The sequence below is a fragment of the Corvus brachyrhynchos genome, unplaced genomic scaffold, assembly GCF_000691975.1.
Source record: "Corvus brachyrhynchos isolate BGI_N302 unplaced genomic scaffold, ASM69197v1 scaffold32, whole genome shotgun sequence".
In the NCBI taxonomy this organism is placed as follows: Eukaryota; Metazoa; Chordata; class Aves; order Passeriformes; family Corvidae; genus Corvus; species Corvus brachyrhynchos.
In genome coordinates, this window is record NW_008237919.1 from 7,832,382 (window position 1) to 7,859,739 (window position 27,358).

At 36.5% G+C, this 27,358-nt stretch overlaps 1 protein-coding gene across 1 annotated transcript in view; it reads left to right on the top strand.

Moving 5' to 3' along the window:
* Positions 1–22,342, top strand: part of SLC16A7 (solute carrier family 16 member 7) — a 65,973-nt gene extending 43,631 nt beyond the window's left edge. The window contains exons 3-5 of the mRNA XM_008632778.2: positions 6,985–7,128; positions 8,579–9,391; positions 11,745–22,342. Of these exons, the coding sequence (XP_008631000.1) occupies positions 6,985–7,128; positions 8,579–9,391; positions 11,745–12,016 (1,229 nt within the window). The 3' untranslated portion in view covers positions 12,017–22,342. The remainder of the gene's footprint in view (positions 1–6,984; positions 7,129–8,578; positions 9,392–11,744) is intronic.
* Positions 22,343–27,358: the final 5,016 nt, after the last annotated feature.

The following is a 27,358-nucleotide window of genomic DNA, read 5'->3' on the forward strand; positions in this document are numbered from 1 at the left end:
TTTGGGCAGTTAATTTTGTGACAGTACTTTTTTAGTCAATGACCATATATGTTTCTGAAATCTGCTGAGTGTTCAGTAGCTCATAGAATTACACTTATTTCCTACTAAATATGATGAAGTTTTATACTTCTCGTTTCAAAAAAAGTCATAATTTATCTTAAAGTCTTCTGCATTTTGATCAAGTGTTTTAGTCTTTCATGAAAAAAATTCTGCAGCACAGCATGCAAAACATAATTAATATAAACCATTGATGCATATCCATGTAAATAATAATCAGCATGGCTACTCCTTGATTAAAAAGTGGGCATTTTTCCAACTTTTTAAAATTCACAGTTATAGAGCAATTTGCTAACTTGAAGGCATTTTCTAAATTACGTGGCCCATAACTCCATACATATTTGCGCCCTAATGAACAAGAAAAAAACCTGCCAGCCAAACAAGAGCTTTAATCAAAATATGTAAAGCCCTTGATTCATGTCTCTGATGTATTGCTAGAAAAAAACAAAATACCAAAGCAGATCAAGGGTTTGTGATTCCTCCATAAAAGCAATACATGCAGAGCAAGTACCAGCACCACTGATTGCTAATTTTGTTTCTCCTGAACATTTCAGGAAAAAAACAGCTTATATTTGTAGTCAGACATATGTGTTTCTGACTTGTAGGAAAAAACCAGCTCATATTTGTAGTCAGACATATGTGTTTCTGACTTGAGCACTTCATTTCAAAACTTGGAGACATAACCTTTTTTGGGAGGAGGAACCACGAGGAAGCAGCTGGAGTGCTTCGCACTCTTCCATCGGTCAAGCTCCTATGTGTAACCACACACACAATTACTGCATTTCTTATATATCTCCTAAGGAATAGATGAAGGTCAAATTAATCTTCATTAGAGATTAAAAGATAAAAACTTGATAGCATACAAGGCCTCTTCAGGACACAAGTGAGAACGTGAGCATTTAGGGTAATGACACTGAGAGCAGGGGAAGTGGAGAGCAAGGTTTGATGGATAGTTGAACGAGTGAGTGCATCGTCCCTGGCAGCTTGAGCTTTTAGCTGCTGAGCTCTCCCAACTCATAGATTAACAACCCTAACTCAGTGTTACACATTTCTGTTTGGTGGTATTTGCTGCAAGTGCATTTTTTCTCATTGTCAGTGTTACTTTGCCAGGGTTTCTGTGTTATCTAGGTTTATGGAATCGGTGCAGCCAGTTGTAAATGTTATATGAAATGGAAAAAAAAAAATACAGCCAAATGCGCAGAGGAACTACAGAGAAAACTTTCCAACAATTCTTGAACTAATTTACCTTCATTGCTGTTACACAAATACATAGGATGTGTCAGAAATGCAGGTTACCATTCCCAGAAACATGACAAATACAAATATACAAAATAATACAAAAATAGTTGAATGACATTTTAATATTTTTTTTCTGCCTAAAGCCTGTCCAAGAGTACTGAAAGAATTTAGCCAAAGGTTTTTGAATGAGAGATAGTATTGTCACAGAATGCGTAATATTTTGACTTGGTCCTCCTTGAGAAAAACAGCATATTTTGTAAGTATTTTCCAAGTTAATGAACGGGTTTTAAGCATTTTGAGTTCCTTTTCCTCTGAATACCAGAGATAGGATTCCAATAGTAGTACTAAGTACTTGCTTAAAGCCTTTGTGATTGGAGGAGTTTTTGTTAGAAGGCTTCATATTTTATTAAAAAAAAAAGGAAAGAGAAAAAGAAAGTTGGGCTGATCTTAGCAAATAGTTTATACTAATATTAATTCTTGGAGCTCCTTGGGCTTTTCTAGCCTTCTAGGAAACAGAAATAAAAGATAAACCTTGACTGGAAAGACAGCTGCATTGACTCTGCAGAGCAGATGGCTGAAAATGTGTTTAAACCACTTGACTTGACAGGATGCAATCTACAATGTAGCATTAGTGCAATTTGAGGTATTATTACATTTATTTGCAACTTCTTTCAGCAATTCACTTCATTTAAATAAATGTCATAGTGTTCAGACTGAGTCATCCCATGTTGCTTTGGGTTGATGACACTATGAACACTGTAATGACATTGTCAATATATGTTAAAAAAAATTACCTTTTTATCAGGAAAGTTTATCTCTAGTTCCATACTAAAATTCATGGAGGTAGCAAAATAAAAAGCATAAATGCTCTGGCAATATGCAAAACGAGCAACAGAATGATCTTTAATTATATCACTGTATTACAACAGTGAGAAATCAAGCTAGGACAAATGGAGCAGCTCCTCCTAGAAGCTAAGGCACATGGAGAACAGGGAGGTGATTCAGGACAGCCAGCATGGCTGCACAAAGGCAAGTCCTGCCTGACCAACCTATTGGCCTTCTATGAAGGAGTGACTTTATCTGTGGACAAGGGAAGGTTTACAGATGTCATCTCCCTGGATTTCTGTAAATTCTTTGACCCGATCCCCCACAACATCCCTGTCTCTAAACTGGAGAGAGATGGACTTGATGAGTGGACTCTTAGATAGATAAGGAATTGGTTGGACAGCCACATCCAGAGGGCTCAGGGTCAATGGCTCAGAGTCCTGATGGACAACTGTGACACATGCTGTCCCTCAGGTGTCTGCACTGGGGCCTTATTTAATATTATAGTAAATTATAATATTTAATATCTTCATTAATGACAGGGATGAAGGGATCAAGTGCACCCTCAGCAAGTTTGCAGATGACACTGAGCTGAGTGGTGCAGTTGACACACCTGAAGCACAGGATGTCATCCAGAGGGACCTGGACAAGCTGGAGCAGTGGGCCCAAGGGAATCTCATGTGGTTTGACAAGGCCAAGTGCAAGGTGCTGCACCTGGGTCAGGGCAACCCCTGGTATCAACACAGGCTGGGGATGAACAGATCAGAGCAGCCCTGCTGAGAAGGACTCGGGGGTGCTGGTGGAGGAGAGGCTGGACACAAGCCAGCCCTGTGTGCTTGCAGCACAGAAAGTCACTTGTGTCCTGGGCTGCATCAGAAGAAGTGCGGCCAGCATGGCGAGGAAGGGGATTCTGCCCTTCTGCCCCTCTGCTCTGCTCCGTTCTGCCCCTATACTCTGCAACCTGCAGTGCTGCATCCAGCTCTGGGGCCCCCAGCACAGGAAGGACATCGACCTGTTGGATCAAGTCCAGAGGAGGCCACCAAGATGATTAGATGGTTGGAGGATCTCTCCTGTGAGGAAAGACTGAGAGAATAGGGAAAAGAGGGCTGTGGGGTGGCCTAATTGTGGCCTTCCAGTGCCTGAAGGGAACCTACAAGAAAGATTGGGAGATACCTTTTGCAAATGACCTTAAAGGGTCAGAAACAAGATGACTTTTAAAGTCCCTTCCAACCCAGGCCATTCTATGACTGTGATGGTATGATTTAGTTCCAGCCCCCCTGCCACGGGCAGGACACCTGCCAGTAGACCAGATTGTTCAGAGCCGCATCCAACCTGGCCTAGAATACTCATGGGGAGGGGGCATCCACAGCTTCTCTGGGCAACTCCTTCCAGTGCCTCACCAGCCTCACAGGGAAGATTTTCTTCCCTACATCTAATCTAAATGTACTCTCTGCATCCACAATTTCTCTGTGCACAAGTGCAAGTAAATGCTCTCTTGAGCCATTGAGATAGAACTTAGGTGTCACACTATTATAGATTTTGTATGAAACATCATAAACAGCTCCAAAATGCATGTTCCCATCTCTGCTTACACAGCTGAAATGACTTTTGCCATCTTTCCCTTGGCATAATGACAAACAATGTGAAAAGTGGCTATTTTTTCTTTTCTTCTGGAGCTCAGCCCTTCCTGAGACTGTTTTTCAGTGGCACTGGTCACAGTTGCTGTCTTATACCTTCTCACAGCCTGGTCATTTGCCTGAAACAAAAAGATAGAAAACAAAAATACAGCTGTGAGAGTGTTAGCATATTATGATAATGGTCTTAAATTTGGTTTAGGGAGTATATAATCTTTTGTGGCTGATGGTTTGTAGGTGTTAAGGGAGAGATCAGAATAAATATTCTTGTGGGTCTCCTGACTTAACATCTGTTATGCAGTTACTTCAGGCTTCAGGAAAGCAGATACAGAGATCCTTTAGTGCATTAACATACATTAATGTATAGCAAGATTTTGGCAGTTTAATAGTATTTAAACAGTTTAATCTTCCTTCATCTAAAAAGAAAAAATACACAAGGAATATAGACCCATGCTGGCACTTGAGCATTGCTTAAATAATAGTACAAGATGTTAAATGTGACTGAAATTTGTATAAGGCTATAAAACATATGATGGCAGGCAAACAGCTGGAATTTATGTAGATTCTATGTTAAGGTATGAATATGCATTATTTTATGAGACTTCATAACCAAGTGTATGCACAGATGTCAGAATAAAATGTTTAACCTACTTATCACATTGGAAGAGTTCCTAGACACTCAGGGAGCTTAAACTTGCTTTCTGGCTTATAGAACAATTAATATTTCTCACATGCACAAATTTTAAATCAAAATACTGGAATAGCCATAAAGAAAACCTCAAATTAAGTGGAGATTAATTTCGTTGTAAATACACATAATTAACTTAAAGAAAATATCTCAAAGACAGTATTGTGTTTAAGGGTTTTTTAATTCATCATACATTCCAGATTTATGTCATTTGGAAGTATAGAGTCAGTCTCAGACATCTTTGCCTTTCCTCTGGTGTCTGTATCTACTACCTACCTACATTAATACATCCATGTTTGAGCTCAGCTATTGGGTCTTGTAGGTGAAGCTAACATTAGGTGCTTTCATCTGGAAAGCTGTAACTTACAGTGCCGGTCTAACTGCCACAGTGAAGATCTGCAGAGATGCAGTTTTCTTGTTCCTGATGAGGAACTGTCTGTTAACAAACACTAAACAAATTTTTCATTTTCAATTTTGCAAATACTTCCATCTCATCACAGGAAGAAGAACTGGAAAATCATTTTAAAAATAATTTTAAAAATGATTATTTTGATATCTCTTAAGTGAATACTGTTACTGTGTTTAGCAACAACAATTATTTTTTTTTAATTGCCTTAGATTTAATTTATTTTCAAAATTATAGCTGTTACTTGATCTCGGAATGAAACTTTGAGTTAAAAAGAGATTTCCAGTTAAAAGGGTTTTTTTTTCTTTTGAGTCAGAGGAATTATTTATATTGTTTACATATTGCAAAAGGGCTTGCTTTCTAACGCAAACATGAGCCCAACCACTGATTTTCGAAACGTAGCTCTATAAATAAAAATAATTGTGTTTCACTGCTTTCTTCATATGGTCTCAAAGGGGAAAGCCTTGCTTGTCACAGTTCTGCTTAGTGATTCCCCTCAAATGGAAATGAAGAAATGTTAGGTATGTCATCATATAAGCTGTCAGTTAATGTTTTAGTGCTTCATAAGTGTTCCAAAGTCTTTTAATAAATCACAGGGCTGTTGTCTGTTTGGGTGTCCATTCCATGCTGTGGACATTTAAATCTGTTGGCTTCAATATACAGTTATGCTTAAGACTCCTGGGGACTCAAGCTATTTGATGAATATACAAACTGAGATCCAAACATCACTCAAATCTTTGCTTTCCAGTCAAGTTAATTTCAAGTTGATCTCTGTATTCATGAGCTGTTAGAAAAGACAGACAAGCACAGGCCAGTTCTATTGTAGAAGCTTATTTCCTTAAGGAAGGAAGCTAAAAATTGATCATTTGGCATATCCTTAAGACTTCTGTTGTGGATATGCAAATAGTAATTAACATTTGCAATCTATCAATAATAATACTGTAATACATTTAAGGTAATTCGAAGAGTGAAGTCCAAAATATAACTGTGCCTATGAAAGCACACTTAAATTTCATTGGATTTGGCTTTTCACAGCGTGAAGTTTATTCCTTTAGATATTTATAAAAACAGACACTTAAAACTGTCACCAGTACAGTGAATAACTTGCAGTGGACTCAGATGCAAATCAAGGTGTTCAACTTCATGCTAGGTGCCAGCTCTATCTTAAGTTTGAAATGCTTTGCTTTTTATGATGTTGGGGTTTTGGGGTTTTTTTTTGTTGTTGGTTTTTTTTGTTTGTTTTGTTTTATTTTTTAAAATTTTTGTATTGGATAAGTTTCATTATTGCAAAAGTAAGACTATTCGTAATGGTTTGGGCCAAATATAGTGTAATCAGATGCTATGCAGGTTTACCTAAAGAGCTTTGACAACCTCTTAATCTTGATATGTAGCACACCATCTATTCTAGCCATGGTTGTTCAAAAACATATAATGTATGTCATGCTAAATTGCACGTTAGCTGTTTGGTTAGTATGAATGTAATTATGCCATAAACTGAATTGCAATTGAAACTGAAAAATGAACCTGCAGCAATATTTTAAAAGTTTATAGGTCTTTATGCTAAACCACATTTTAGATTTTCCCGGACAGCCTATAGTCATCTTACTGCCATTAACACTCCCCTTTTGATGAGGCAAGGGAAAACAAGTCTCAGGGGCCAGAGATTTATGTTCTGGTTTGACAATATTTTTAAGCCCGTGTGTGGTTCTAAGTGGGGGTGCACGACATGCTGCAGTATTAAGTAATTTTAGTCTGCTTGCCAGAAGCTTCCTCCTGCTCTGTGGAGTTTTGATACCAGTCTCATACGTGAAATTCTTCAGTCCTTGCACTTTCAAAACTTCCATTGACCAATCTCGGTATTGATTGTTCGTGAGCTGTAACAATCTCTCTTGCTTGTCTGATGTCTTTAATCTTTTTATCCATCTCCATAACTAATCAATATTTATATTGTCGTGGAGGCAGTATATCCACATCGAGTCTTGTGTCTGCAAACTCACAGAGTTTGTTTATAAGACAGATTGGTATAGAAACAATTTAACATTTTTCCAGATGAAAGAGTAAAGCATTTCAACATGTTGTAAATACAAAGATAGAGTTACCTGTTACCTGAAATTGCATTTTCTTTCTACCAACAGGTCCCATAAGCAGCATTTTGGTGAATAAGTATGGTAGCCGGCCTGTGATGATAGCAGGGGGTATCCTGTGTTCATTTGGAATGATTGCATCCTCTTTCTGCAATAGTGTCCTTGAACTCTACATATGTATCGGTGTGGTTGGAGGTAAGAGTCCTGTATAAGGTTATATTATGTTATGTTATATTGAACTATTTCTAATATTGTTCTACAAATAAGCCTCACTGATCAAGAGTTTTTTGTGTACAGATGCAATCCAAGAAGGCAGTAAGATCTGTTAATTTCAGCTACCTGAAATTAACTGGTATGATGTTGAATTTTTTCTAGGATAATACAGAAAAAACTGATGAATTTATTCAATAAATACTGCATATATGAATTCACATTCATTGTTTTAGCTTTCAATCATGTTGCACTGCAAACAGGGTGGCAGAGGCTAGCCAAATTCTAGTAGAATTGTGAAAGCTTGTACCAGCTTCCTGTAGGTCTGTACATACACATACCATCACAGAAAAGTATAACAACTTTCAGTTCAATAGTTTTCTGTTTAAAATCACCCAGGGTCAATCACCAAATAAAATTATTCATAATCATCTATCAAAGGTCTGAAGTAATGAAGTAAAATTATTGTCATGCCAGTAAATTAAAGAATCTCCTTATCAAAAGTTGTGGATTTTTTTAAAATTCCCATCTCTGAATAAGGAAGGAGAGGTGCATATTGGCCGGTAATAAATGAATGAGATAATACTTGAATATTTGAATCTTCCTTTATGCTGGAACTAAAGGAGTCCTTCTTTCTTCAGTGATTAGTCCTTAAATCTCTTATTTTTGACATCCTAAACCTTGTACCTACTGAAAGAGTAGAGTCAGAGTCCAGGAATGGGCCTATTAGGGAAGAAAGCATCTCTCCTGTACCATCAAGCAGATCCATATCAGAGCTTATAGCTTAGATGTCTTAATACAGAGAGAAGGCCTAGAGGTTCAGCTTAGGGTTGTTTATACACTCAGCTGATGTGGATGGGTGGCCTGCTCCCATGTATGTCCTTTACAATTCCTTTATAATGACCTGGGGAAGGGGAACTGAATGTGCTGGAAAATAATTTGCCATTGTATGTTCCAGTTTTGCAGACAAGTTGGATCTTAATTAGAGTTGGAAATAAGAAATTAGGAGATTTATGCATTTAAATAAACCCTGCATTCATTGTAGCTGAGGTGACATTTAATAGCTTTTGTCAAATGAGCCAAGAGAGAATTGTATTATACCTTAGCAAATATAAAAATGGTGAGTCAAGGCACTGATACCATCATTCTTCTGTATGTGATTCCTCTGTCTCTATTACTGCTGAAACAGAGCAAGGAGTTTTGGCTTTCAATGCAGTGCTACAGGGGGAAAATGACCAAATGCCACCCTGACACAGTCTTGGTTTTAACCCTCGCAGACAGCAATGAGGCTGTATTTCATTCTCTGATGCTAGTTGGTTTCTGTACTGAGAATCACTGGATTGGATATTGGTCATTTTAAAAATAATTTGAAAGAGGTGGGGTATGCTTTTCACTGCATGACCTGCAATAATATTGTCTTTTATGTGTTGTTTAGGTCTGGGTTTAGCATTCAACTTACAGCCTGCCTTGACCATGATTGGCAAGTATTTCTATAAGAAGCGTCCCATCGCTAATGGATTGGCGATGGCTGGAAGTCCAGTGTTTCTGAGCACATTGGCACCTCTCAATCAATTCCTCTTTAATGCTTTTGGCTGGAAAGGAAGCTTTCTTATTCTGGGAGGACTTCTTTTGAACTGCTGTGTGGCTGGGTCACTTATGAGACCTGTTGGACCAAAAAAAGTCCCTCCTATGAAAAAAGATGTTGAAAAAGGCACAGGAGATTCTGCCTTGCACAAAAACAACAAGAAGTCTTGTTGGCAAACTATGAATAAGTATCTAGATCTGTCCCTCTTCAAACACAGAGGGTTTCTGATATATTTGTCAGGAAATGTCATTATGTTTATTGGTTTCTTTGCTCCAATAGTATTCTTGGCTCCTTATGCCAAGCACAAAGGAATTGATGAATATTCTGCTGCGTTTTTGCTCTCGATCTTAGCCTTTGTAGACATGTTTGCTAGGCCTTCCATGGGACTTGTAGCAAACTCCAGGTTTATCCGGCCAAAGATTCAGTATTTTTTTAGTTTTGCTGTCTTGTACAATGGTGTCTGTCATATCTTGTGCCCTCTGGCAAAAAATTACACTGGCTTGGTGATATATGCTGTGTTTTTTGGGTTTGCATTTGGAATGGTTAGCAGTGTTCTTTTTGAGACATTGATGGACCTTGTTGGAGCTGCCAGATTTTCCAGTGCAGTGGGACTCGTCACCATTGTGGAATGTTGTCCTGTGCTCATAGGCCCTCCTCTAGGAGGTAAGAATCTATTTCTTCCTATTTTTTCAGACATTACAGCATAAACTTGCAATGTAACGTTGAATTAATATAAACATTGTTCTTTATGTTATTTAATGGTTTCACTGTGACTAGAAATGTACTGTAACAGCCTGATAGTAAAACGTAACTGCATCAGTTACTTTTCTCCAACCTAGGGGCAGCTTGAAGAGTGCTCACTTACGCTTGCTTAAACAACTTTAATTTGTCTAAACAGAGAGAATCGCCATTTCCAGAGAGAAAAAAATAGCAGGAAGGTGTCAGAAGGAACACAGGCATGCTCAGTTGTTCAGGCAGGGTGTGCACACAGTGGGATTCCATCATGGTGCTGTGGAGCATTGCGCCCTGGCATGATTTCCCACCCTATCTCTGCTCACAGCCAGTCCTTTAGCCTGTTTCTGTAGCCAAAAGATACAGGCAAGGCAATTCAGAGTGTGAACTGGCTGAAAGATCAGTGTTGCCAGCCTCTCTCTTTCAAGTGTAAAGGGAGCTTAAAGGGAGCTTAAAGGGAGCCTAGCTGTACAGCTTAGACTATATTCGTAACACTTGGGCTTCTAGCAACAAAAATGATGAAGTACAGAAAGTGTTTTCTGTTTGCTAGCTTTTTAGTCAGTATTCAGCTGATAGTAAGCTTTGTATTATTGAGATTTCTGCTGATATAAGATATTAAAATAGATGCTCAAATTTTATTGAGAAGCATTGGTGTGTATCTTGGTGTGTGTGTGTTGCAGTATAAGCCCAACAATACAAGAATATAAAGATAGTGAGATTGGCAGCCTTATGAACATATACCATACTCACATTAGCACTGCCTCAGAAGTCAGCAAAATTATGTGTGCCTAAAAGCATTTATACATACAGAAGTACTTCAAATTACTCTCAGTATTTCTACAAAAAATAACATTTTTGTGTGCAATTCTAAATATGCCAAAACAATTCCACTCACTTCAGTACAATAATATTTTTGCAAATAAATTTTTAATACTTCTAAAGGCATTCCATAATTTTCTCATCATTTAACAGACAAATCCACTCTGGTTGAGCAAAATATATTCTCACACAGACTCTTTCTATGCCACCTAGTGGGGGGTCTGAGTCTGTAACCACTGGAGTCCAACCTTTTCAGTCAGGTTCAGCATCAACTCAAATCGAATATTTATGGGGCAGTAGCTTCCACAGTTATTTATTTTTCAGTATATTAGGTTTTCTGGAGTTTTGGAAAACATTTGTTTGTGCTATAACACTATGAATAATTGATTTGACTTGTTAAACAGAGGCAACAAAGGGGATGAACACATGGAAAAGCTAAGCTCCAGTTTTGACTACTTCATATCCTTTGAACTAGTATGCTGAAGCAATGCTAATTCAGAATTTTGTTTTTTAAACATTTTTTATGAGACTGCTTATTGATAAAAATCAGCAGACTGCACTATTTACACTAATAGGTGAATTGTACACTGGCAGTGCTATTCAAGCTTTTCCAATATGAGGTTTGTGAAAAAAAAGAAAAGTCTGGAATAATTTGCTGGCTTGTAAATGTGTATCAGGTGAATAGGCTGGCATTATGGTTTCAACTCAGTAAAAGCATCTAAATAGGTACTAAATTGAAGTGTGCAGGTTACCCTCTGAGTTTCAATTATACTGTAGGAAAGTTCAGAGCTAAATACTTGGATATGTGTAAATGTTAATTTGGGAGTTGGGAAAATTTAAAAGGAATGGCTCATAAATTGGAAGAACTGTTATCTTTATTCTCCCTGTCCTGAAGAAATTAATCTCAGCGGTCTGAATGTAAGTTTTAGGTAGAAGGCTCAGAGTTTAAAACTCAGCAGTTGAGCGTGATGGCTGAAGGGGAAAACCTTTCTATCTCTTTCACCAGTCACAGGAAAGCACATGTAAAAAGCAGGCAGCTGATGCAAGGAGACAGCAGCTGAAAAAGGCACATACCTCTTCATCCTACTGTCTTTATGCAGCCTCAGTGAGTGTCAGACTGTCACTCCAAACAATAGGAAACACAATTAGGAGGTGAATAAAATAATACGGCAATGAAAGAATGAAAATGAAAGAGCTGAAAAACTGTCTGTCATTATTCATTAAGCTTTACTTACTTTGTTCTTCAATATTTTTTTATTGTCAGTGTCTTCAATGACAACTGCTATCCTGACTAATACAGGGTTTTTTTAGGAGTTCCACTGTTAGACAACTTTAACATGTTGAAAATGTGTTTCTGCTCCAACTTCAAAACCAAGAAATAGATAGATATTTCTCCAAAGGAAATATGTGGATTATATTTGGTATCCTAATCTAAATACTCTTTTTCTCTCCTCTTGTCTTTCAGGTTGGTTAGTAGATGTTACTGGTGAATATCAGTACATGTATTTTGTCTGCGGAGTAATTGTGACTGTGGCCAGTATCTGGTTGTTCATTGGCAATGCCATCAACTACAGGCTTTTGGCAAAAGAAAAGAAGTTAGAAGATGAGAAGCAGAAAGCACAGAAGAATGCTGACCCAAAGGAAGCAGAACCATTAACAAACAATGAGAATGAAGATGCTTCCAGCAGAGCTGATAAAGCTCTTGAAGATCCATCAGAAAGAGAAACCAATATTTAATCTGAAATATAGCTCAGAAGGCAACGTTTATGACTTCCATTAGGAATCTGTCTTCAAGACACAGGCCAGGTTTTGTGGTAATAATGATCAGTCACAATATTGGATGGGAACAGATTTTTGCCCTATGGCAAGACTCTAAGCTAAATTACTATCTAGAGTTTATTTATTTCAGCGATACAAAATTACAATTACAGAGGTAGTGACTCAATGCAAATTAGTCCATTAATTTTTATCTCTGGACAATCAAGAGACAGGTAAACCAGGCTATAAAGCCTTCCAATGACAAACACTTTTGTTTCAAAAGTATATCTAATGCAAAAGTATTTCCTACTCTTATTTGGGAAGATGCTTGCATTCCTCTTTAGGATGTGGTTAAAGGCTATTGAAATAATCTGCCCAAACTCTACTTACCACTGATATTAAAGAGAACATAAAGTCAAAGAGACATAATACCTGACTGAAACACACTGAAACATTCAGTACTCTTTTGTATGCCCACTGGATAAAAAATATGGCTGCATAAGCCACAACCATTTATGGATATAAAAGTTAAGGTTAGGAGATAAATAATTGGTGAGCATATCTCTAAAATACATCAAAAAGCTGATTTATAATATATTCTAGAAGTAGTTTCCTCCAGTGATAGCTGATTACATTGTACTTCAATATATACATTTGAATACAAAGTACGTTCAGACCTTGCTAATTCAAGCTAAAATCTGCCTGTACATAGAAGATTTAAACCCAAGATTTACATTTCTAACAAGAGTGGCAATTTGTTTGATTATGTATTCCTGTGTAGCTGAAGGATCTGGATCGGACAGTGAAGCCATTTTCCTTAAGGGACTAGATTCAGAATGTGCTGATGTCAAAAGGATACTAACCCTTGGCTTTTGTGGCCTTAATCAGCTTCATGACAATGACTTCAAAGTAGATGCTTGGCTTTATTGACAAGTCGTTAGTTGTTTGATGGTTTCCTGAGAGGAGATTTAAGATCTAACTTCAGATCTTTGCAGATAGGTATCTTCATACCACTGCTCACTTCCCTTTCCCAGGAATTTAGTAAAAAGCTACTTCTTTTTTTGTAATGCTGCTTTGAGCAAAAATGCTGTAAAGCACCTTGACAATGGCAGTCTGGAAGCTTTGTATTGACATATCTGCTTTATGCAGGATGTTTAGTCTTGTGTCTACAATTTCATGCAGACACTCATATAAATTAAAATGTACACATTTGTTCCACTTCCTTTAGACAAAAGAAAGCATAAATCTACAAATCTGACTTTACAGAAATCATTTAGTATTGCATTTGAAAGTTAAAAGTGCAAGCTTCTGAAGGAAATATGTGAAATTATTTCTGTTCTATTTCTAGGTAAGGAAAAGTGCTATTCATTTTGGAGGGATGCTTATTAATGCCTTTAGAAATTGTGAAAATTAAGGGTCTGATTCATAAAACATTTAGGCACTGTTTATGCAGGATACACCTACACTCAATTCCAGGAAAAGTATATCATTCATTTTAGTCTTCTAAATCTCAAAAAAGTTGGAAATACATTGGACAGAGAGCTGTGATAAATGCACTCTGAAGTGCCAATAACAAAATTTAAAAATTAATGGTAAAATCTAGTAGATATGGGAGGGCTTTTAAGAAAGTTGTTTCTTAATATTATCATGTTCAATATTATTTTAATTTTTCTTTTAAAATTGTTGGTAGTACTTGGTTTTGTTTTGCTGGTTTATCATCTTATAAAGTTCCACATTAGTGCTGAATTCTTTAATGTTCTCATCACTGTTTTGGGAAGAAACATCATGAATCTACTCTCAGCATGGTACAGAATTTAATACCTGCTTTTTACCTAATTACATTCAGGAAAACCAAGCTTCTCCAACAAATCCTGTAGTTTTTTAGGAGCACCAGAAACAAAATATATGCATTTCAGGGTTTTGGGAAAAAATACTGGTTACATGTTCAGATTTGAGTAGTGTACTGTGTAAAGGGGAATGATTCAGCCCCAGTAAAATTACAGCTCCTCTCCCAACCCCCAGCTTCAGAGAGGAAATAAATACATTGCACCTCCCTCTGAACCTTAGCCTTGCTAGCACCCCATGACATGAAAGCATTGCTCTCTTTTTGGCTGTACAAATATACTGAGTGAATTCCAGGATCTGTGAAGGCCCTGCACGCCCATAGCCAGAAAGTGATGAGTTTCACAGACACTAAGCTTTCATGCAGTGGGGAATATCAGTTATAAATACCGGATTGTGAAAGATGAACTGAAATTTTAGCTGAAGAGTAGTCATCAGGAATATCACTCTGCTCTTGACAGCCACTGATAGAAAGGCAGAGATTATTTGAAAAGAGATTAGTACAGGAGCTGAACCAAAATGTCTGAGGCAACACTGTAGGTGCTTATTATTTCTTTGCAAAAAAGCAGCATGATTAAGAATACAGGGTAGAAGACAACAAGGGTCAACTTTTGACTGAAGGCTGTTAAAAGTTGCTGTTGAGTAAATAAAGGATTCAGAAAAATGATGATAAAAAAAAGTCTCTCAGGAAATATGCAGGCAACTTGCCTGTTCTATGCAGGATCTCAGAATACAAAACAACGTGGCATAGGAAATAAGGGAAAAACAAGGTTCCTCGAGCCATAGACACACCTGACCACCAGTAGCAAAAATTATGTTACTATCTCAGAAGAGATAAAAATTTCTATAAACACTCTACAGAGATGCTACTCTTTCTTCTCTGGTAAATTATGTTAAAAGATAATAGGAGTGCAAGAGCTGTTTTACCACCACTCACCAATGTGCAATTTCTAATCCCATAAGGCAAAATTATGTGGCAGGCAAATGGAGCAATATAAAGTAGGAAGAGTCAAGTGAAACATTTACTTACACCTCTTTCATTACTCTTCCTCTTAATAATAGCAACAAAATAAAACCCATCAGCATACTCTTGATACTACTGAATATTAAATAAGTTAAAATCCAGAGATGAGGGAAGAAAATTGGAACCATATCTATGCAAAAACTGCCTCAAATTAAAAACCTGTGTCTTCCAAATAACAGGTCCTAAAGGGGCAATTGCCTAGTATAGGTAGCTCTTATTTCTAAAAGTAATGATTAAAACAAATTGCCTTGAATCATCTTTATTCTGAGCATCAAAGTAGCAAAATGAGTATACCTTGCCTTCAAACTCCTGAATATCATTCTTACTTGCACTGACCTGTAATTTGTACTGTAAATCATTTCAAGATTACATTTCTGCTTTCAAGATTAGACCTGGGTATGTACATCATCTCTCTAAATTCTTCTGGTTTCTCTTAATTACCTCACCCTCAGTCTGAAACACTGAAGGGTAAGGACTAAGACATTCCTCTGATAAGTGATGAAGAAATGTTCTCAAACTTCATAGCACATGAGTCTCTTATGCACTATAAGAATCTGTAGTCTCTGTCAGTGCAAGCAAATCCTTAATTGGTCTTATTCTCATTTATACTCATGTATGCTTCATTCTTTCAATTTCTCTGCCATTATCACTAAGCCTAATTATCCTCTTTCTCTTCTAGAAAAAATAATGCCAAAATTTGAAAATTAGTAGCAAGGTGTGATAGCATCAATAATATTTTTGCCTATTTAATATCAGGGTTAAATTTAAAGTTGTTTTAAAGTACACATCGTCTCTCTTTTGGGTTTTTTATGTCATACACTTTATTAGCTGGGAAGTTATCCTGTATTGCCCTTTCCAACTCCAGAGAAAGATTCATCACTAATAATTCTCAGTACTATTTCAAGAACGTATCGAAATTTCACACCCTCCCATCTCTCCCCATTTAACTGTGATTGCAGTTAGTTCTGTATTTCCATGAAGTTCAGAAAAGCATATTTTTATATGGAAGACTACAATGATTTCAGGAACATGATTTGTGAGCTGTTTTGACAGAGCTAGGGGAAATCTGACTTCATCTTTAAATAGATTTTTTTAAGTCATGCTGTCCTTATGAGACGAAGTTCAGCTTTACTTACTGCTGAAGTGAAGTGCAGCAATTTTACTGATTTTTGATTCAAAATTCACATGCATTTTAATGGTAGTGTTGCATATCAGTATCCATTGTGCTTAAAAAAACATTTGGCAATGTGTACATGATTGTTCCTCCCAGAGAATTCTCTTAAAAGTTCCCCATCTCCACCATGCCATACTTCATTTTGATGTAACACAAAAAATTTGGACTGGGTATGTAGGGACTTATTTTTAATTCTTTCTTGTTGTTGTTCTTCCTGAAATGCCGCATTAGCCATGTTGCCAAAAGCAACATTTTTCACTTGCTTCTTTCATGTCTGGTTGTGAATATTAGTGGAGAGGTATTACTGGGATACATAAGTTACAGATACCACATGCAGTCAGATTTTGGGCTGCTATCAGGATTTCACTAAACAAAGCCAATCACCACTTTTATAGATGAACATGCTATAAATGACACTGACAATTTTGCCTATAACAAAATGGAATCAGGCAATTTTTGTTAGTTTCTCTATAGATGACTATTTTTCTACTCACAGAGAGGAATATAAAGGGAATTTTAAAATAATTATTTTCAGAGATGGCATGCCAGTTTTAATAAGGCTGTTTGGATTTTTTTGGGGGTGGGTGAACTTCTGATATTTGTGCAAATATATATATAATGAAAGTGCTTGCATGTACTATCATATTTTTGGTCAGAATTTGCATAAGCATTGCTGTGTGATTTCAACATAATTTGCATGCTGTAGTTTTTCAGTTCAAATTTTCCTCATCATCTACCTCTCAGTTGAAGTTTGGAGACTTGCACAACCCTGGAAGAATAGAGTTAACAAAATGCATAATGGTAAAACCTGTACAGAGTATTAGAAAGTCTCCCAAATATTTAAAGCTGCTTACGCTTCTGCTTTTAAGACAGTGCATATGTCTAACCACATCTTTGTACCAGTTGGCATATCTTTATTAAGTCTGAACACTTAACCCATACTTGTAAAGTTTTTGTATCACTGATCTGCTATAAAATCTCAGTGTGTCATTTAGATATCCAAAGTCTGCTCTCTTTCTGTGAGATGCTGGCCCTCCTTTCTTTTTTGTTTTCTTACAATTTCTGAGTTAGGGAAATTAACAAAGTTCATATGTCGAAACAGCTTTTAAAAGTATTACAGAACATTCTACATCCCTGAAAAAAAATTGTGTTTCTGATTTAGAAATAATACCAAATTTTAGCTTGCTTTTCCTTCATGGGGCAGTTGAAGTAGGTATTCACAAAATATTAGGTTGGGGCCAAGGAATAATGACTGTTCTTCACATGCTCTTTACAAAAACAGAGATGATTGTTCCTTCAAAGATATTCTTCAAATCATTCTTGCCTTCTAGGACCTAGTACAAAGACCACTAAAGCCAACATAAAAATACCAATCAAAGAGCTTTATCAGACACTGGAGGTGATCTGGCTTCAGTGGAGGTTTCAGGCTTATTTTCTCCATTCCAAATCTCAGGACTGTCAGATATAACACAGCAAATGCAGGATTTGTTACAACTGGCAAATTTGCTATGCCTGCATAATATTCCTAATGAATCAGTCCCTAAATTAACGCACAGTATGTATTATTTTAACAGTATATGTAAATAAATTTTTAAAAAAATCCCACCATACACTCTGAATGTAAATTATAAAATACAGAGGATATATTTAAATAAATATCCAAACACATCTGTTAACCCCAAAGGAAATTATCTATTTCCTTTCAAGCCTTCTTTGAGCAGTTTATAACCTTCATTTTTCTTACTTCCAGAGAAAATGGTTTATGTCTTCTGTGAATGTATATATGGACATATATAAGGGAATATATATGCAGATGTGGTATGTGTGTATATACGTATTCCCCTATATATAAAACTCTAATTTATATATATTATATATATTCATGTATATATAAAATATATATAAGGTTTTAGAGTAAGTTGCATATTGTGCCTGATAAATGAAACATAATTGTAAGCAAATAAAAAACTTCCACAAATGACAGAAAAATTTGAAGCTTTTCTGTAAGGGCATATGTTATTTTTGAGTTTCTGCTAGATTTATTTATAGTAGAAATTCATTCAAAAAGCTGCAGTATTACATAACACTGGTTTCCAGCTATGACTCAGTTCAAAGCAGCCTAAGATCACTGAGAATGTTCATTGATGTAGACGGCAAAATCTACATTGTTGGTGAGCTTGGTGGTGGGGTGTTGTTGCTGTGGAAATATTAACTAAATGATCTCTGAATAGGCTGCAACCAACAGACTGAGTTTTCATCTACTGTGGTATGTATGACAAGCTCATACAAAGTATTGGTGGACATGATATTTATGTAACAAGTATGGAAAATGAGGATACTCAGGCGTCTGCAAACAATAATCCTGTTAGATTAATATGTGAAACTGTCCAGAACACTAGTCACTAAAACCACTGACAATTTATCATACCTTTTACAGGTTTTGGTGGTTTTAATTTGTCTGCAAGTAGGCAAGCCCATAAAAAGTCTACATTTGGCTCTCACTCTTTAAAAAAGTTATACCATGAAATTACTGGGAGATTTTTTCCACAGTGGTACATAAATCACTTACATAAATTCCCTTCCTTGAAAAGTGATATAGCTGCATTTTCCACTTACAGCCTACTTGGAAAGTTCACCGTATCTGCAGTTTATCAACAGAACCTGGTATTGCTATGCAATAATTAATAATTAAATATGCAGTAACCATTGTTTTTGACTAATAAAGTTGTTTCTTCCTTTCTGTACTTTGCAATACTGTATGGTTTTTACTTGAATATATTGGCTAGATTTTTTTTTTTTTTGACAACCATTTATTAGATAGAGGTGCTATTTATGTTCCAAAGATATAAGAGTGAATGATAACATCCTCTTTCTAGATGCCAAATCCCTTTTTTGACCTGATAAAATTCATTGTTCCTAACGTATATTAACCTTGTAAAATGCTTATGCATTGCATTAAATTGTATTTAAATGCATTTTTGTTCATTAACTTCTATTCCAGGCTTGTACTACTGTGTAATATGTCAAGTTTGTCCATATATATTTATGGGAAATTACAGTGAAAATTGTGTATAATAAGCAATTGGGAGAAAAAAAAAGACAAATGAAAATAAAATTTCCATGTAAAGTTTCTGAAAGGATGTAAATTCTGTTTTCTTAGGGTCCTTAATAGTAAATTATTTACACCTTCAGAGTGTGCAAATATTCATAGATACATAGATTGATTCACTATTCAGTTGTAGCAAAGATCTCAAAATCACTTCTTGTTGCATACAGAAACACAACTTAAAGATTTCCTGTGGAGAAAAGATACTACTAGTAGCAGAACATTGTACCAACCCCTTGCTATTCCTAATTTCAGCATAATTAGGATTTATTCTCATACATAACTCAAATATCATCTGGACACCAGAGATTTTTTTTCCCCATTACTCGAACTGGGATATTTCTATATTCCATGTATATGCAATGTTACTGCTTGATCACCAATACTCATTTTGCTACAGAAGAGGCTTGAAATAGTGCATGTAGATAAGCCTTACTTTGTATCATCCTTATAAATCTTATCTGTTCCTGTGTTTCTGTCAATTGACTTCAGTCTATGATTGCTTGCCCCAGTTAAATTGTTGTTTTTTACAGAATGTGATTTGATATTTAAAATTAAGATATTATGGGGGTGTTAAAGACAGTATTAGGATACTGTCTACACACCTTTCATACAGATGCATAGTAAGCTACTAGGAAACAAAGATGTAAAAGATGAACTATTGAGTGAGAAAGAATTTTTTCAAAGCAAATGATTGTTATAATTCTAATAACTGTAAAATCTATTTTCAAAGAATTATGCCTACAATCTTTGTGATACAGAAGTTTTGATTCAGCTACCAAAATATGTTTAGATTTTGTTTAGATTATGAACCCTCATAATAGTTGCGTATCTGACTATTTTAATATTAATAAAAATCCATTTTCAGGCATTGACCAAGCAAAAGAATAAAAATAAAGCTAAAAATATCTAGTGGTGAAGTTGTCCCTTTGGAACAACAAACAAGATATGATATTTAACCCTGCTCAAATACATAGCTGGTATCACTTTTGTGCCTAAGGATATGTTGTGTCACTGAATCTGATTGCGTGACTAAAATATATTGCTAAGAAATGGATACTGAATTGAGAAAAATCATTCCTGTTACTGAGGTTTTGTGTTTTGATAGTGTAGTGGCAAGATAAATGGAGACCTCAGTCTGTAGTTACAGCTGTAGTAACAGCTGTTACTGTTTCCAACAAATGTTATTTTATTCTAATAATGAACCCTTTTAACTGCTGGTTATTCCAGGTCGAGTAAATAGATTGCATTTGCCATTGCAACTCAACATTAATAGCTTCCACTGTTTTATTCCTCTGATCAGGACTTTAAAAACATTGTGATTCATTGAAGATCCTAATCTATAAAATGCACTCAACCTTGAACTTGTGTGGGATCTGCTGTGCCAGCCGGTTCCCTAAAAGTCTATGGGACCTGATGGGATTACTCTGAGAATACTCAAAGTGCTGGCTGATGTCAATCCAAGACCTCTATCAATTATTTTTCAAAAGTCTTGGGAATCTGAAGAGGACCCAGCTGACTGGAAGCTGACAAACATCTGTGTTTGCCATAGCGCATTATGTCTTGCTCTATCTTCTTATATTACAGATAAGACAGTGCCCTAGAGATCAGAGATACCAACATTATTTTTTAAATATGAAGTCTGAATCATAGGTCAAAGAAAATTAAATTATATATATAGTGAATAGTAAATTAAATATATAGTAATAGTAAATTATATATATATAAAATTGATGATTTTGATTCACTGGTTGAATAAGTAGTTCCATTTCATAAGGTGACCTCTAATTACCAGTGCCCAGTAACACCAAACTGAAAGTCAGTCTTGTTTAAAAAATATCCACTTCTTGAACAACTGGTTTTCTCATGGAAACTTCCTACAGAATCCTATTGTATAACATAATGATGTTCTTACCTCAAAACTTGTATGTGACAATATGATTCTGTCCTTTTTTTGACTAGCATGAGACTTCAATCTTGATGGTTTGTCTGTACAAAGGAACTCTTGACCTAATCCAAAGTTCCACTGTTTTTTCTCACAAGGTATAAAAAACCAGATGATACACCCGGAGAAAATCCAAAAACACTGAGTCAGATTGATATTTTAAGGACATTTTACCCACTTTTTATCCATTAGCACAAATGGATCTTAAAACATCTTGAACTGTACTGTCTTGAATTCAGTTTAAAATTTTATAATTGTAGATTTCATGTATTGTGTGAAAATTGCCTCAAACCAATATTTCACATTAATATATGAGAATATAAAGTAATTTGTCAAAACTAATATTAATCTTAGATTATTTTCTTTTTTAGGATTTTGTCAAAATTTAGAGTAAATGGGCCTGGAAGGTAATTATGTTACTTCCCTTCTTTCATGTGTTCTTCTCCTAACTTTTTCACTGGTACTGGTCATGCAAGTGTGAGAGATTAAAAATGGCTACTGGCTTAAACATTGTTAAGATCACCGAAGGACTTTTGTCCATTGTAGCGACTACTGACCACTGAAGCCCATCCCTTCCCAAATATGCCTCCTGACAGGAATTTGGACTCTGACGGAAACTTGAGATAACATAAAGGTGGTACTTTTGTCCAAATATCTCAGGTCTAAGGAGAAGTAAACAAGGCTGAGGGAGAAGAGTGTATCCACAAGGAAAGCCAAACTCAGCAGCTGTGATACAAATCATCTCTGGCTGAGTTCAGGGTGGGAGAGGCCACAGCCCACAGGCTCATCTGCTGAGGCCAGGTTTGCGCACACTCCCCCTGCAGCTGAGGGAGAGGAGGAGAGTGTTTGGGGGTGTGACAGAAGGAATGAACACCCATACACAAACTGTCTCAGTTGTAAAACCTCCCAACAACAACAGTAAGTAAAAAAACTTCGTAACTTCTTTTCCAACTGTTTGGACCTTACATGACAGAAAGCACCTCTGAGAAATTTCTTCGAAATGGTGAAGTTTCCATAAAGAAAAAATGAATCAAAATGCATGCCTGGAGGAGATACTGCTCAGCATTTGCAGATATCATCCTGAAGTCCTGCACATATTTCCATTTAAGATTGAATTAGATTTTATTGTTGGAAATTGTCAATTTAAATTTGAGTGCTTTTAAGAGTAGTAGCTAACATTTATGTTGTTTCATTAAAAACACCTATTAATTTTCTTTCTTTGCTATGTCTCTTTTTTTTTCCAGAGTTCAATTACAATATTTTCCCCTGGAAATTGTGTAACCATAGTTAATCAAGCAATATATGTTTTTATATATATAATAACTGTGACAGCATAATAGTTTTCATGCCTTCTATATCAATTATATAGAGTTCAAGTCAATTCTTACTGCTGTTCCTACTTCCCCTTCATACCATTTTTCATAAGCTGGAAATATGTGCAATCTATTCAAACACTTTTAATGTCTGTGAAGTTGGAATGGAAAATTTGCTAATGCTGCTTTACTTGTTTCTTAATTTAGACAAGCAGAAGTTCATCAGCACAATCTGTTTTTGTTTTATTATGCTCATCAAAGTTTGTGAAGACCTACAAACTACATGAGCATTTAATTAAACTTTTATATGTCATTAAATTATCAGCAAAAAATTCATGTGAAATATTTAGGAAAATGCGTTATGCGAACATACTAAAACTCTCAAAACTTTCTTTTAAAATAAGTTTTAACTGAGTACTAAAAGAAAACATCTATTTTATGTAATCTAGTTTGGATATCCCTAACTTGTTAGTACTTATATTTTCCACAAAATAAATATTTTCGGAAATGGTCCTGTAGAACCCTAAAGCTGTAGCTAGCTACCGAAAGAAATGACAACATTTTCTGATGTATCATACATGTATCAGTTTTCACTGACAAAGAGTTTATTTTGGAGGAACAGTGATTCATTTTGCCAACCATCATAATATACTTTGATTAATAACTGCAATTCCAGTTTGGCCTGAATGATAAATGAGTAACAGTTAGGCACTATAATTATTCAGTTCAATCACTGAACTGAATAATTGGAGGAAAATGGTTGAGGTTGAAATGAAGAGGTTCTTTTCCCTCACAGAAAAAGTGCTTATTTGCCTTAATTGCAAAACAAAGCTTTTCAATTCCATTTTGAACTTTCTAAATGGACATAAAGGGAAAATTGGATATAATTTTTAAAACAACAGAATTTAACAATGATTACATTATTCACCAGACATATTGAGAGACAGATTCAGTTCTTCTGCCTGACGTGAATGACCCCATGATTCCCTCTTCTAAAGCGGCTGGGGATTCAGGACTGAATTTCTCTCCTGGTCATATCTTTTACTGCCACGGAAGAGAGCAATCTTTTGTTCCATTTTACATAGTGATACTCTACTATCTGGACTATATGTCTTCCAGCATCAAATATTTTATGCAAGGTGAAGGAACACCAGTAAAATTAATTGCTAGTACCTGCACACTAAAAAAACCCTATGAAATAGTGTTTAGGGCATATCACAGCAAATGCATTGGTTTGAAAGTTACAAGAACCACAGCTTTTGAAACACTGAAAAAAAAAGTAGATTGACATTGATAGTCTCCTATTTCTTTTTACTCAGCTGATGTCCACTACAAATAATAAAAGGCTTTGTTGTTGGGTATTAATAAAATCCATAGCTATTTGTTTTGTGTTTACACTGACATTGGATTTATTGTATTTGTTTGAGGTACAATTTCTCAAAGGGACCCACAAGGATCATCAAGTCCAACTCATTGAGCTTTGGCCCTGGAAAAGAATCCAGCACCATGTGCCTGAGAGCGTGATCCAAACAATTCTTGAACTCTGTCAGGCTTGGTGCCATGACCACTTCCCTGGGGAGCCTGTTCCAGTGCCCAGCCACTCTTTGGGTGAAGAACCTTTTCTTGATATCCAACCTAAACATTCCCTGAAAACTTCAGGCCATTTCTCTGGGTCCTGTCACTGGTCACCACATAGAAGAGGTCAGAGTCTGCCCCTACTCTGCCCTTCATGAGGAACTTGCAGACTGCAATGAGGTCTCCCCTCAGTCTTCTGTTCTCCAGGCTGGACAGACCAAGTGACTTCAGCCTCTTCTCATAAGGCTTCCTGCCCAGACACTTCCCCATATTTGTTGCCCTTCTTTGGGCACTCTCCAATAGCTTTATATTCTTCTTATATTGTGGTACCCAAAACTGCACAGAATATTCAAGGTGAGGCCACACCAGTGCAGAGCAAAGTAGGACTTGCCCATATGGCGATGCTGTTCCTGATGCACTGCAGGACATGGTTGGCCCTCCTGGCTGGCAGGCCACACTAATTGAAAATGATTCCTTACAGAAATAGATGGTTTTCTTCCCATCCACAAGCCCAGAGGCACAAAATTTGGTCTGGATGCAAAAGGTTACTGAAAATGAGAAATAATCCTTCAAAGCAGCAATTATTTTCTAAGAGAGTTAATTTTTCTGGCAATGTTATTCCCACAAGTAACAGTGTCATCAAATCATCTTAATTCTGGGTTCTACTCAAGTTTATTAAAGCAAGATTTTTCTCTTAAAATTAATCAAAGAAAAGATATTAAAAACTCCTTCTTAAATTCTGTCTATGTAAAAGCAGCAGCAGCAACCTGGAGATTCAGTGCATCTGGCAAAGGGTTGCAAGTGGGCTGTTAGCAGAAATATATAGTCCTAGGTATTGAAAGCGTGACGTAGCTAATTGCCCTTAAGAATGACATTAACAGGAGTTTGCAGCCAGAGGACTGCTTTAAATTCTTCAGTTGGTGTAGGGCATCAACAACAAGCATGAAACACCCTGGAGCCATTTACAATCCCGTTTTGAGTATCTGTTAATAACTTATTCCCACATCTATGTCCTCAGACTCAGCAAAGTGTTTTCTGTTTATTGAAGCAACAGTCACTGAGAGGCCTCCACGACAACCTTTCTCTCACCTTCCTTGGAGTGCTGACGAGAGAGCTGACTGTAGAGCCTGAAGTGGAAATTGCTGGCCTCACACTTTTTGCACATTCTCCAGAATACAGCTAAGCATCCACAATACACCACGAAGCAATGCCTTGCTTCGGTGCTGCAAGGTGCTCAGGTCAGGGGCTTGTCTCACTGGGTTATATCAAAAAGTATCTGTTTTAGAGTCCAGATTCTTCCTCACTCTGCCCCAAGAGTGAAGAGGGATGATCACAAAACTTTTGGGCTGAAAGGTTTGTGTCGTTCTTTCTTTTCTGTTTGTAAGCTTCAGTGTGGATGAACATAATAGATAGGCAAAAGTTAAAAAGTAAAGTTTTTAATTAGGGAATTCTCTTTCTGATAGATTTTACCAAAACCATGAAAAAACTCACATGAATCAATCAAAGATCTTTATGAATAGATTTTTGCACCTTAGGGTGCCTGTACCTAGGAGGGTTTCTCTGCCAAGAAATGTTCAGTCACTTTATGGAAAAATACATTCTTGGTCAAAAATTTTTTGACTAACACATGTGACTGGGAAAATTCTTAGTAATCACATGCTGGAAGTACCTTAGGGTGGATGGAAGGAACAAAAAACAAGTATCAACTGTAACAAGATTATGGAAGAACACCTCCACACATCTCTCTTCCACTCCTGAAAAACTTTTCTTCTTTTATACAGACTTTAGGGGAAAGCTTATACCTTTAGAAACTTGTCCTTTTAGAATAGAGTCACAGTATAAATAAAAAGAAATTTAAATGCTAGATAACTGAAATTTGTTTCACATCTGTACTGTGGATTATTACAGGCAATTTCCAAGCAGTTTTCTGGACCTGATCTATTTCCCTACCTTTCTAAGTATACAAGAAGTCATGGCTAGAGTCCTCAGTAAAGAAAGGTGAAACCTATGAATTCAAGGGGTAATACCAGTGATTACTAATATTTTCATGTTCTCAGAACACATACTGTTTTCCATGTCACCTTTGAGCAGCTGAAGAACCATTTCCGCTGTTACAGAATTGCAGGCAATAAATTCTCAGCATGAGATTTCTAGCATCCCTGAAGAAAGAGTATAACGCAGCTACGCACTTTCTAACATCTCTGGCCTAAAAAGAACTTAATAGTTCAGCAAAATTCAGAGAAATTTAAAGACATTTCTCTATTCATCTGCTTTTTTTTTTTCTAAGTGGGGTTTATTACCATAGGAAAGCATAGATATGGACATTCTAACAGCACTAACGGATTAGTTGCTAAAGAACATATTGTGCTCTCTGAAGCTAAAAATATAAATCAAGCACCAATTTCAGGAACAGCATCTAATCTTTCTGAAAAGTCATCTTACAGTCACCATATCTCCTTTTCTACTACAAAAACAACTATCTGTAAATCCATCTGGTTACCCCCACATTGAATCAGTCGGTAACATTATGCAGTGTTGGGGACCTGCAGAGGATGTGGAGCAAAGGAAAGGTCCAGAGAGATTCCTACTCCCTTGAGCACTCCTAGCTGCTGTGACAACTCCTTTTTTGTTGCCAGTGGTTGAAGAAAAGGCCATATGCTGCTAAACTGGTGACTTTTTTCCGTCTTTTCCTGCATTTCAAAAGATAGGACATTCTCTCTCATAGTTCCTAGTCTCGAGACAAGATGCAATAAGGGGAAAATCTCTGCTTTCCCATTAATATGTGAGTAATGTCTAAGCTAAAAGCAGGTAAGTGGAGTCTAGGAGCTGGTCTTTACTTGGCTAGCTGTTCTCTCATATTTTTCTGTCACAGGCACTTTCTAAATGTACTTTTGTGTCTCTCAAAATGGTCTCTAACTGAAAATATATGTGATTACTGCTGAGTAGTGTTCTTATTGCAATATGATTTTACTACCGCATGACAGGTTGTCACATATTATGTTGTAGTCACTCAGTGAAATATTTATGTCACAGTAGCCACTTGCTTCAAGATGTTCAAGATGAAGAAACAGATTACCTACACAGTTGCTTAGGCATCGTTCACATCCTCTCTGTTCTGCTCCTCTTAAACCTTTCTTATCCATATCAACAAGCAAATAGCTCTCTAAACCACATTATTTTTGCTATTTGCATCTTCCTGAAAGCAGGCCTGAACAGGGTGTGTCTGTGAGGAGTATGGACTGATGAGCAACACTTCAAACAAGCTTTGTTAGTAAGACTATGAGCTGAGCAGAGAGAATGGGGAGGTCTTCTAGATCCACATGTTGTGGTGGCTTCAGCTTT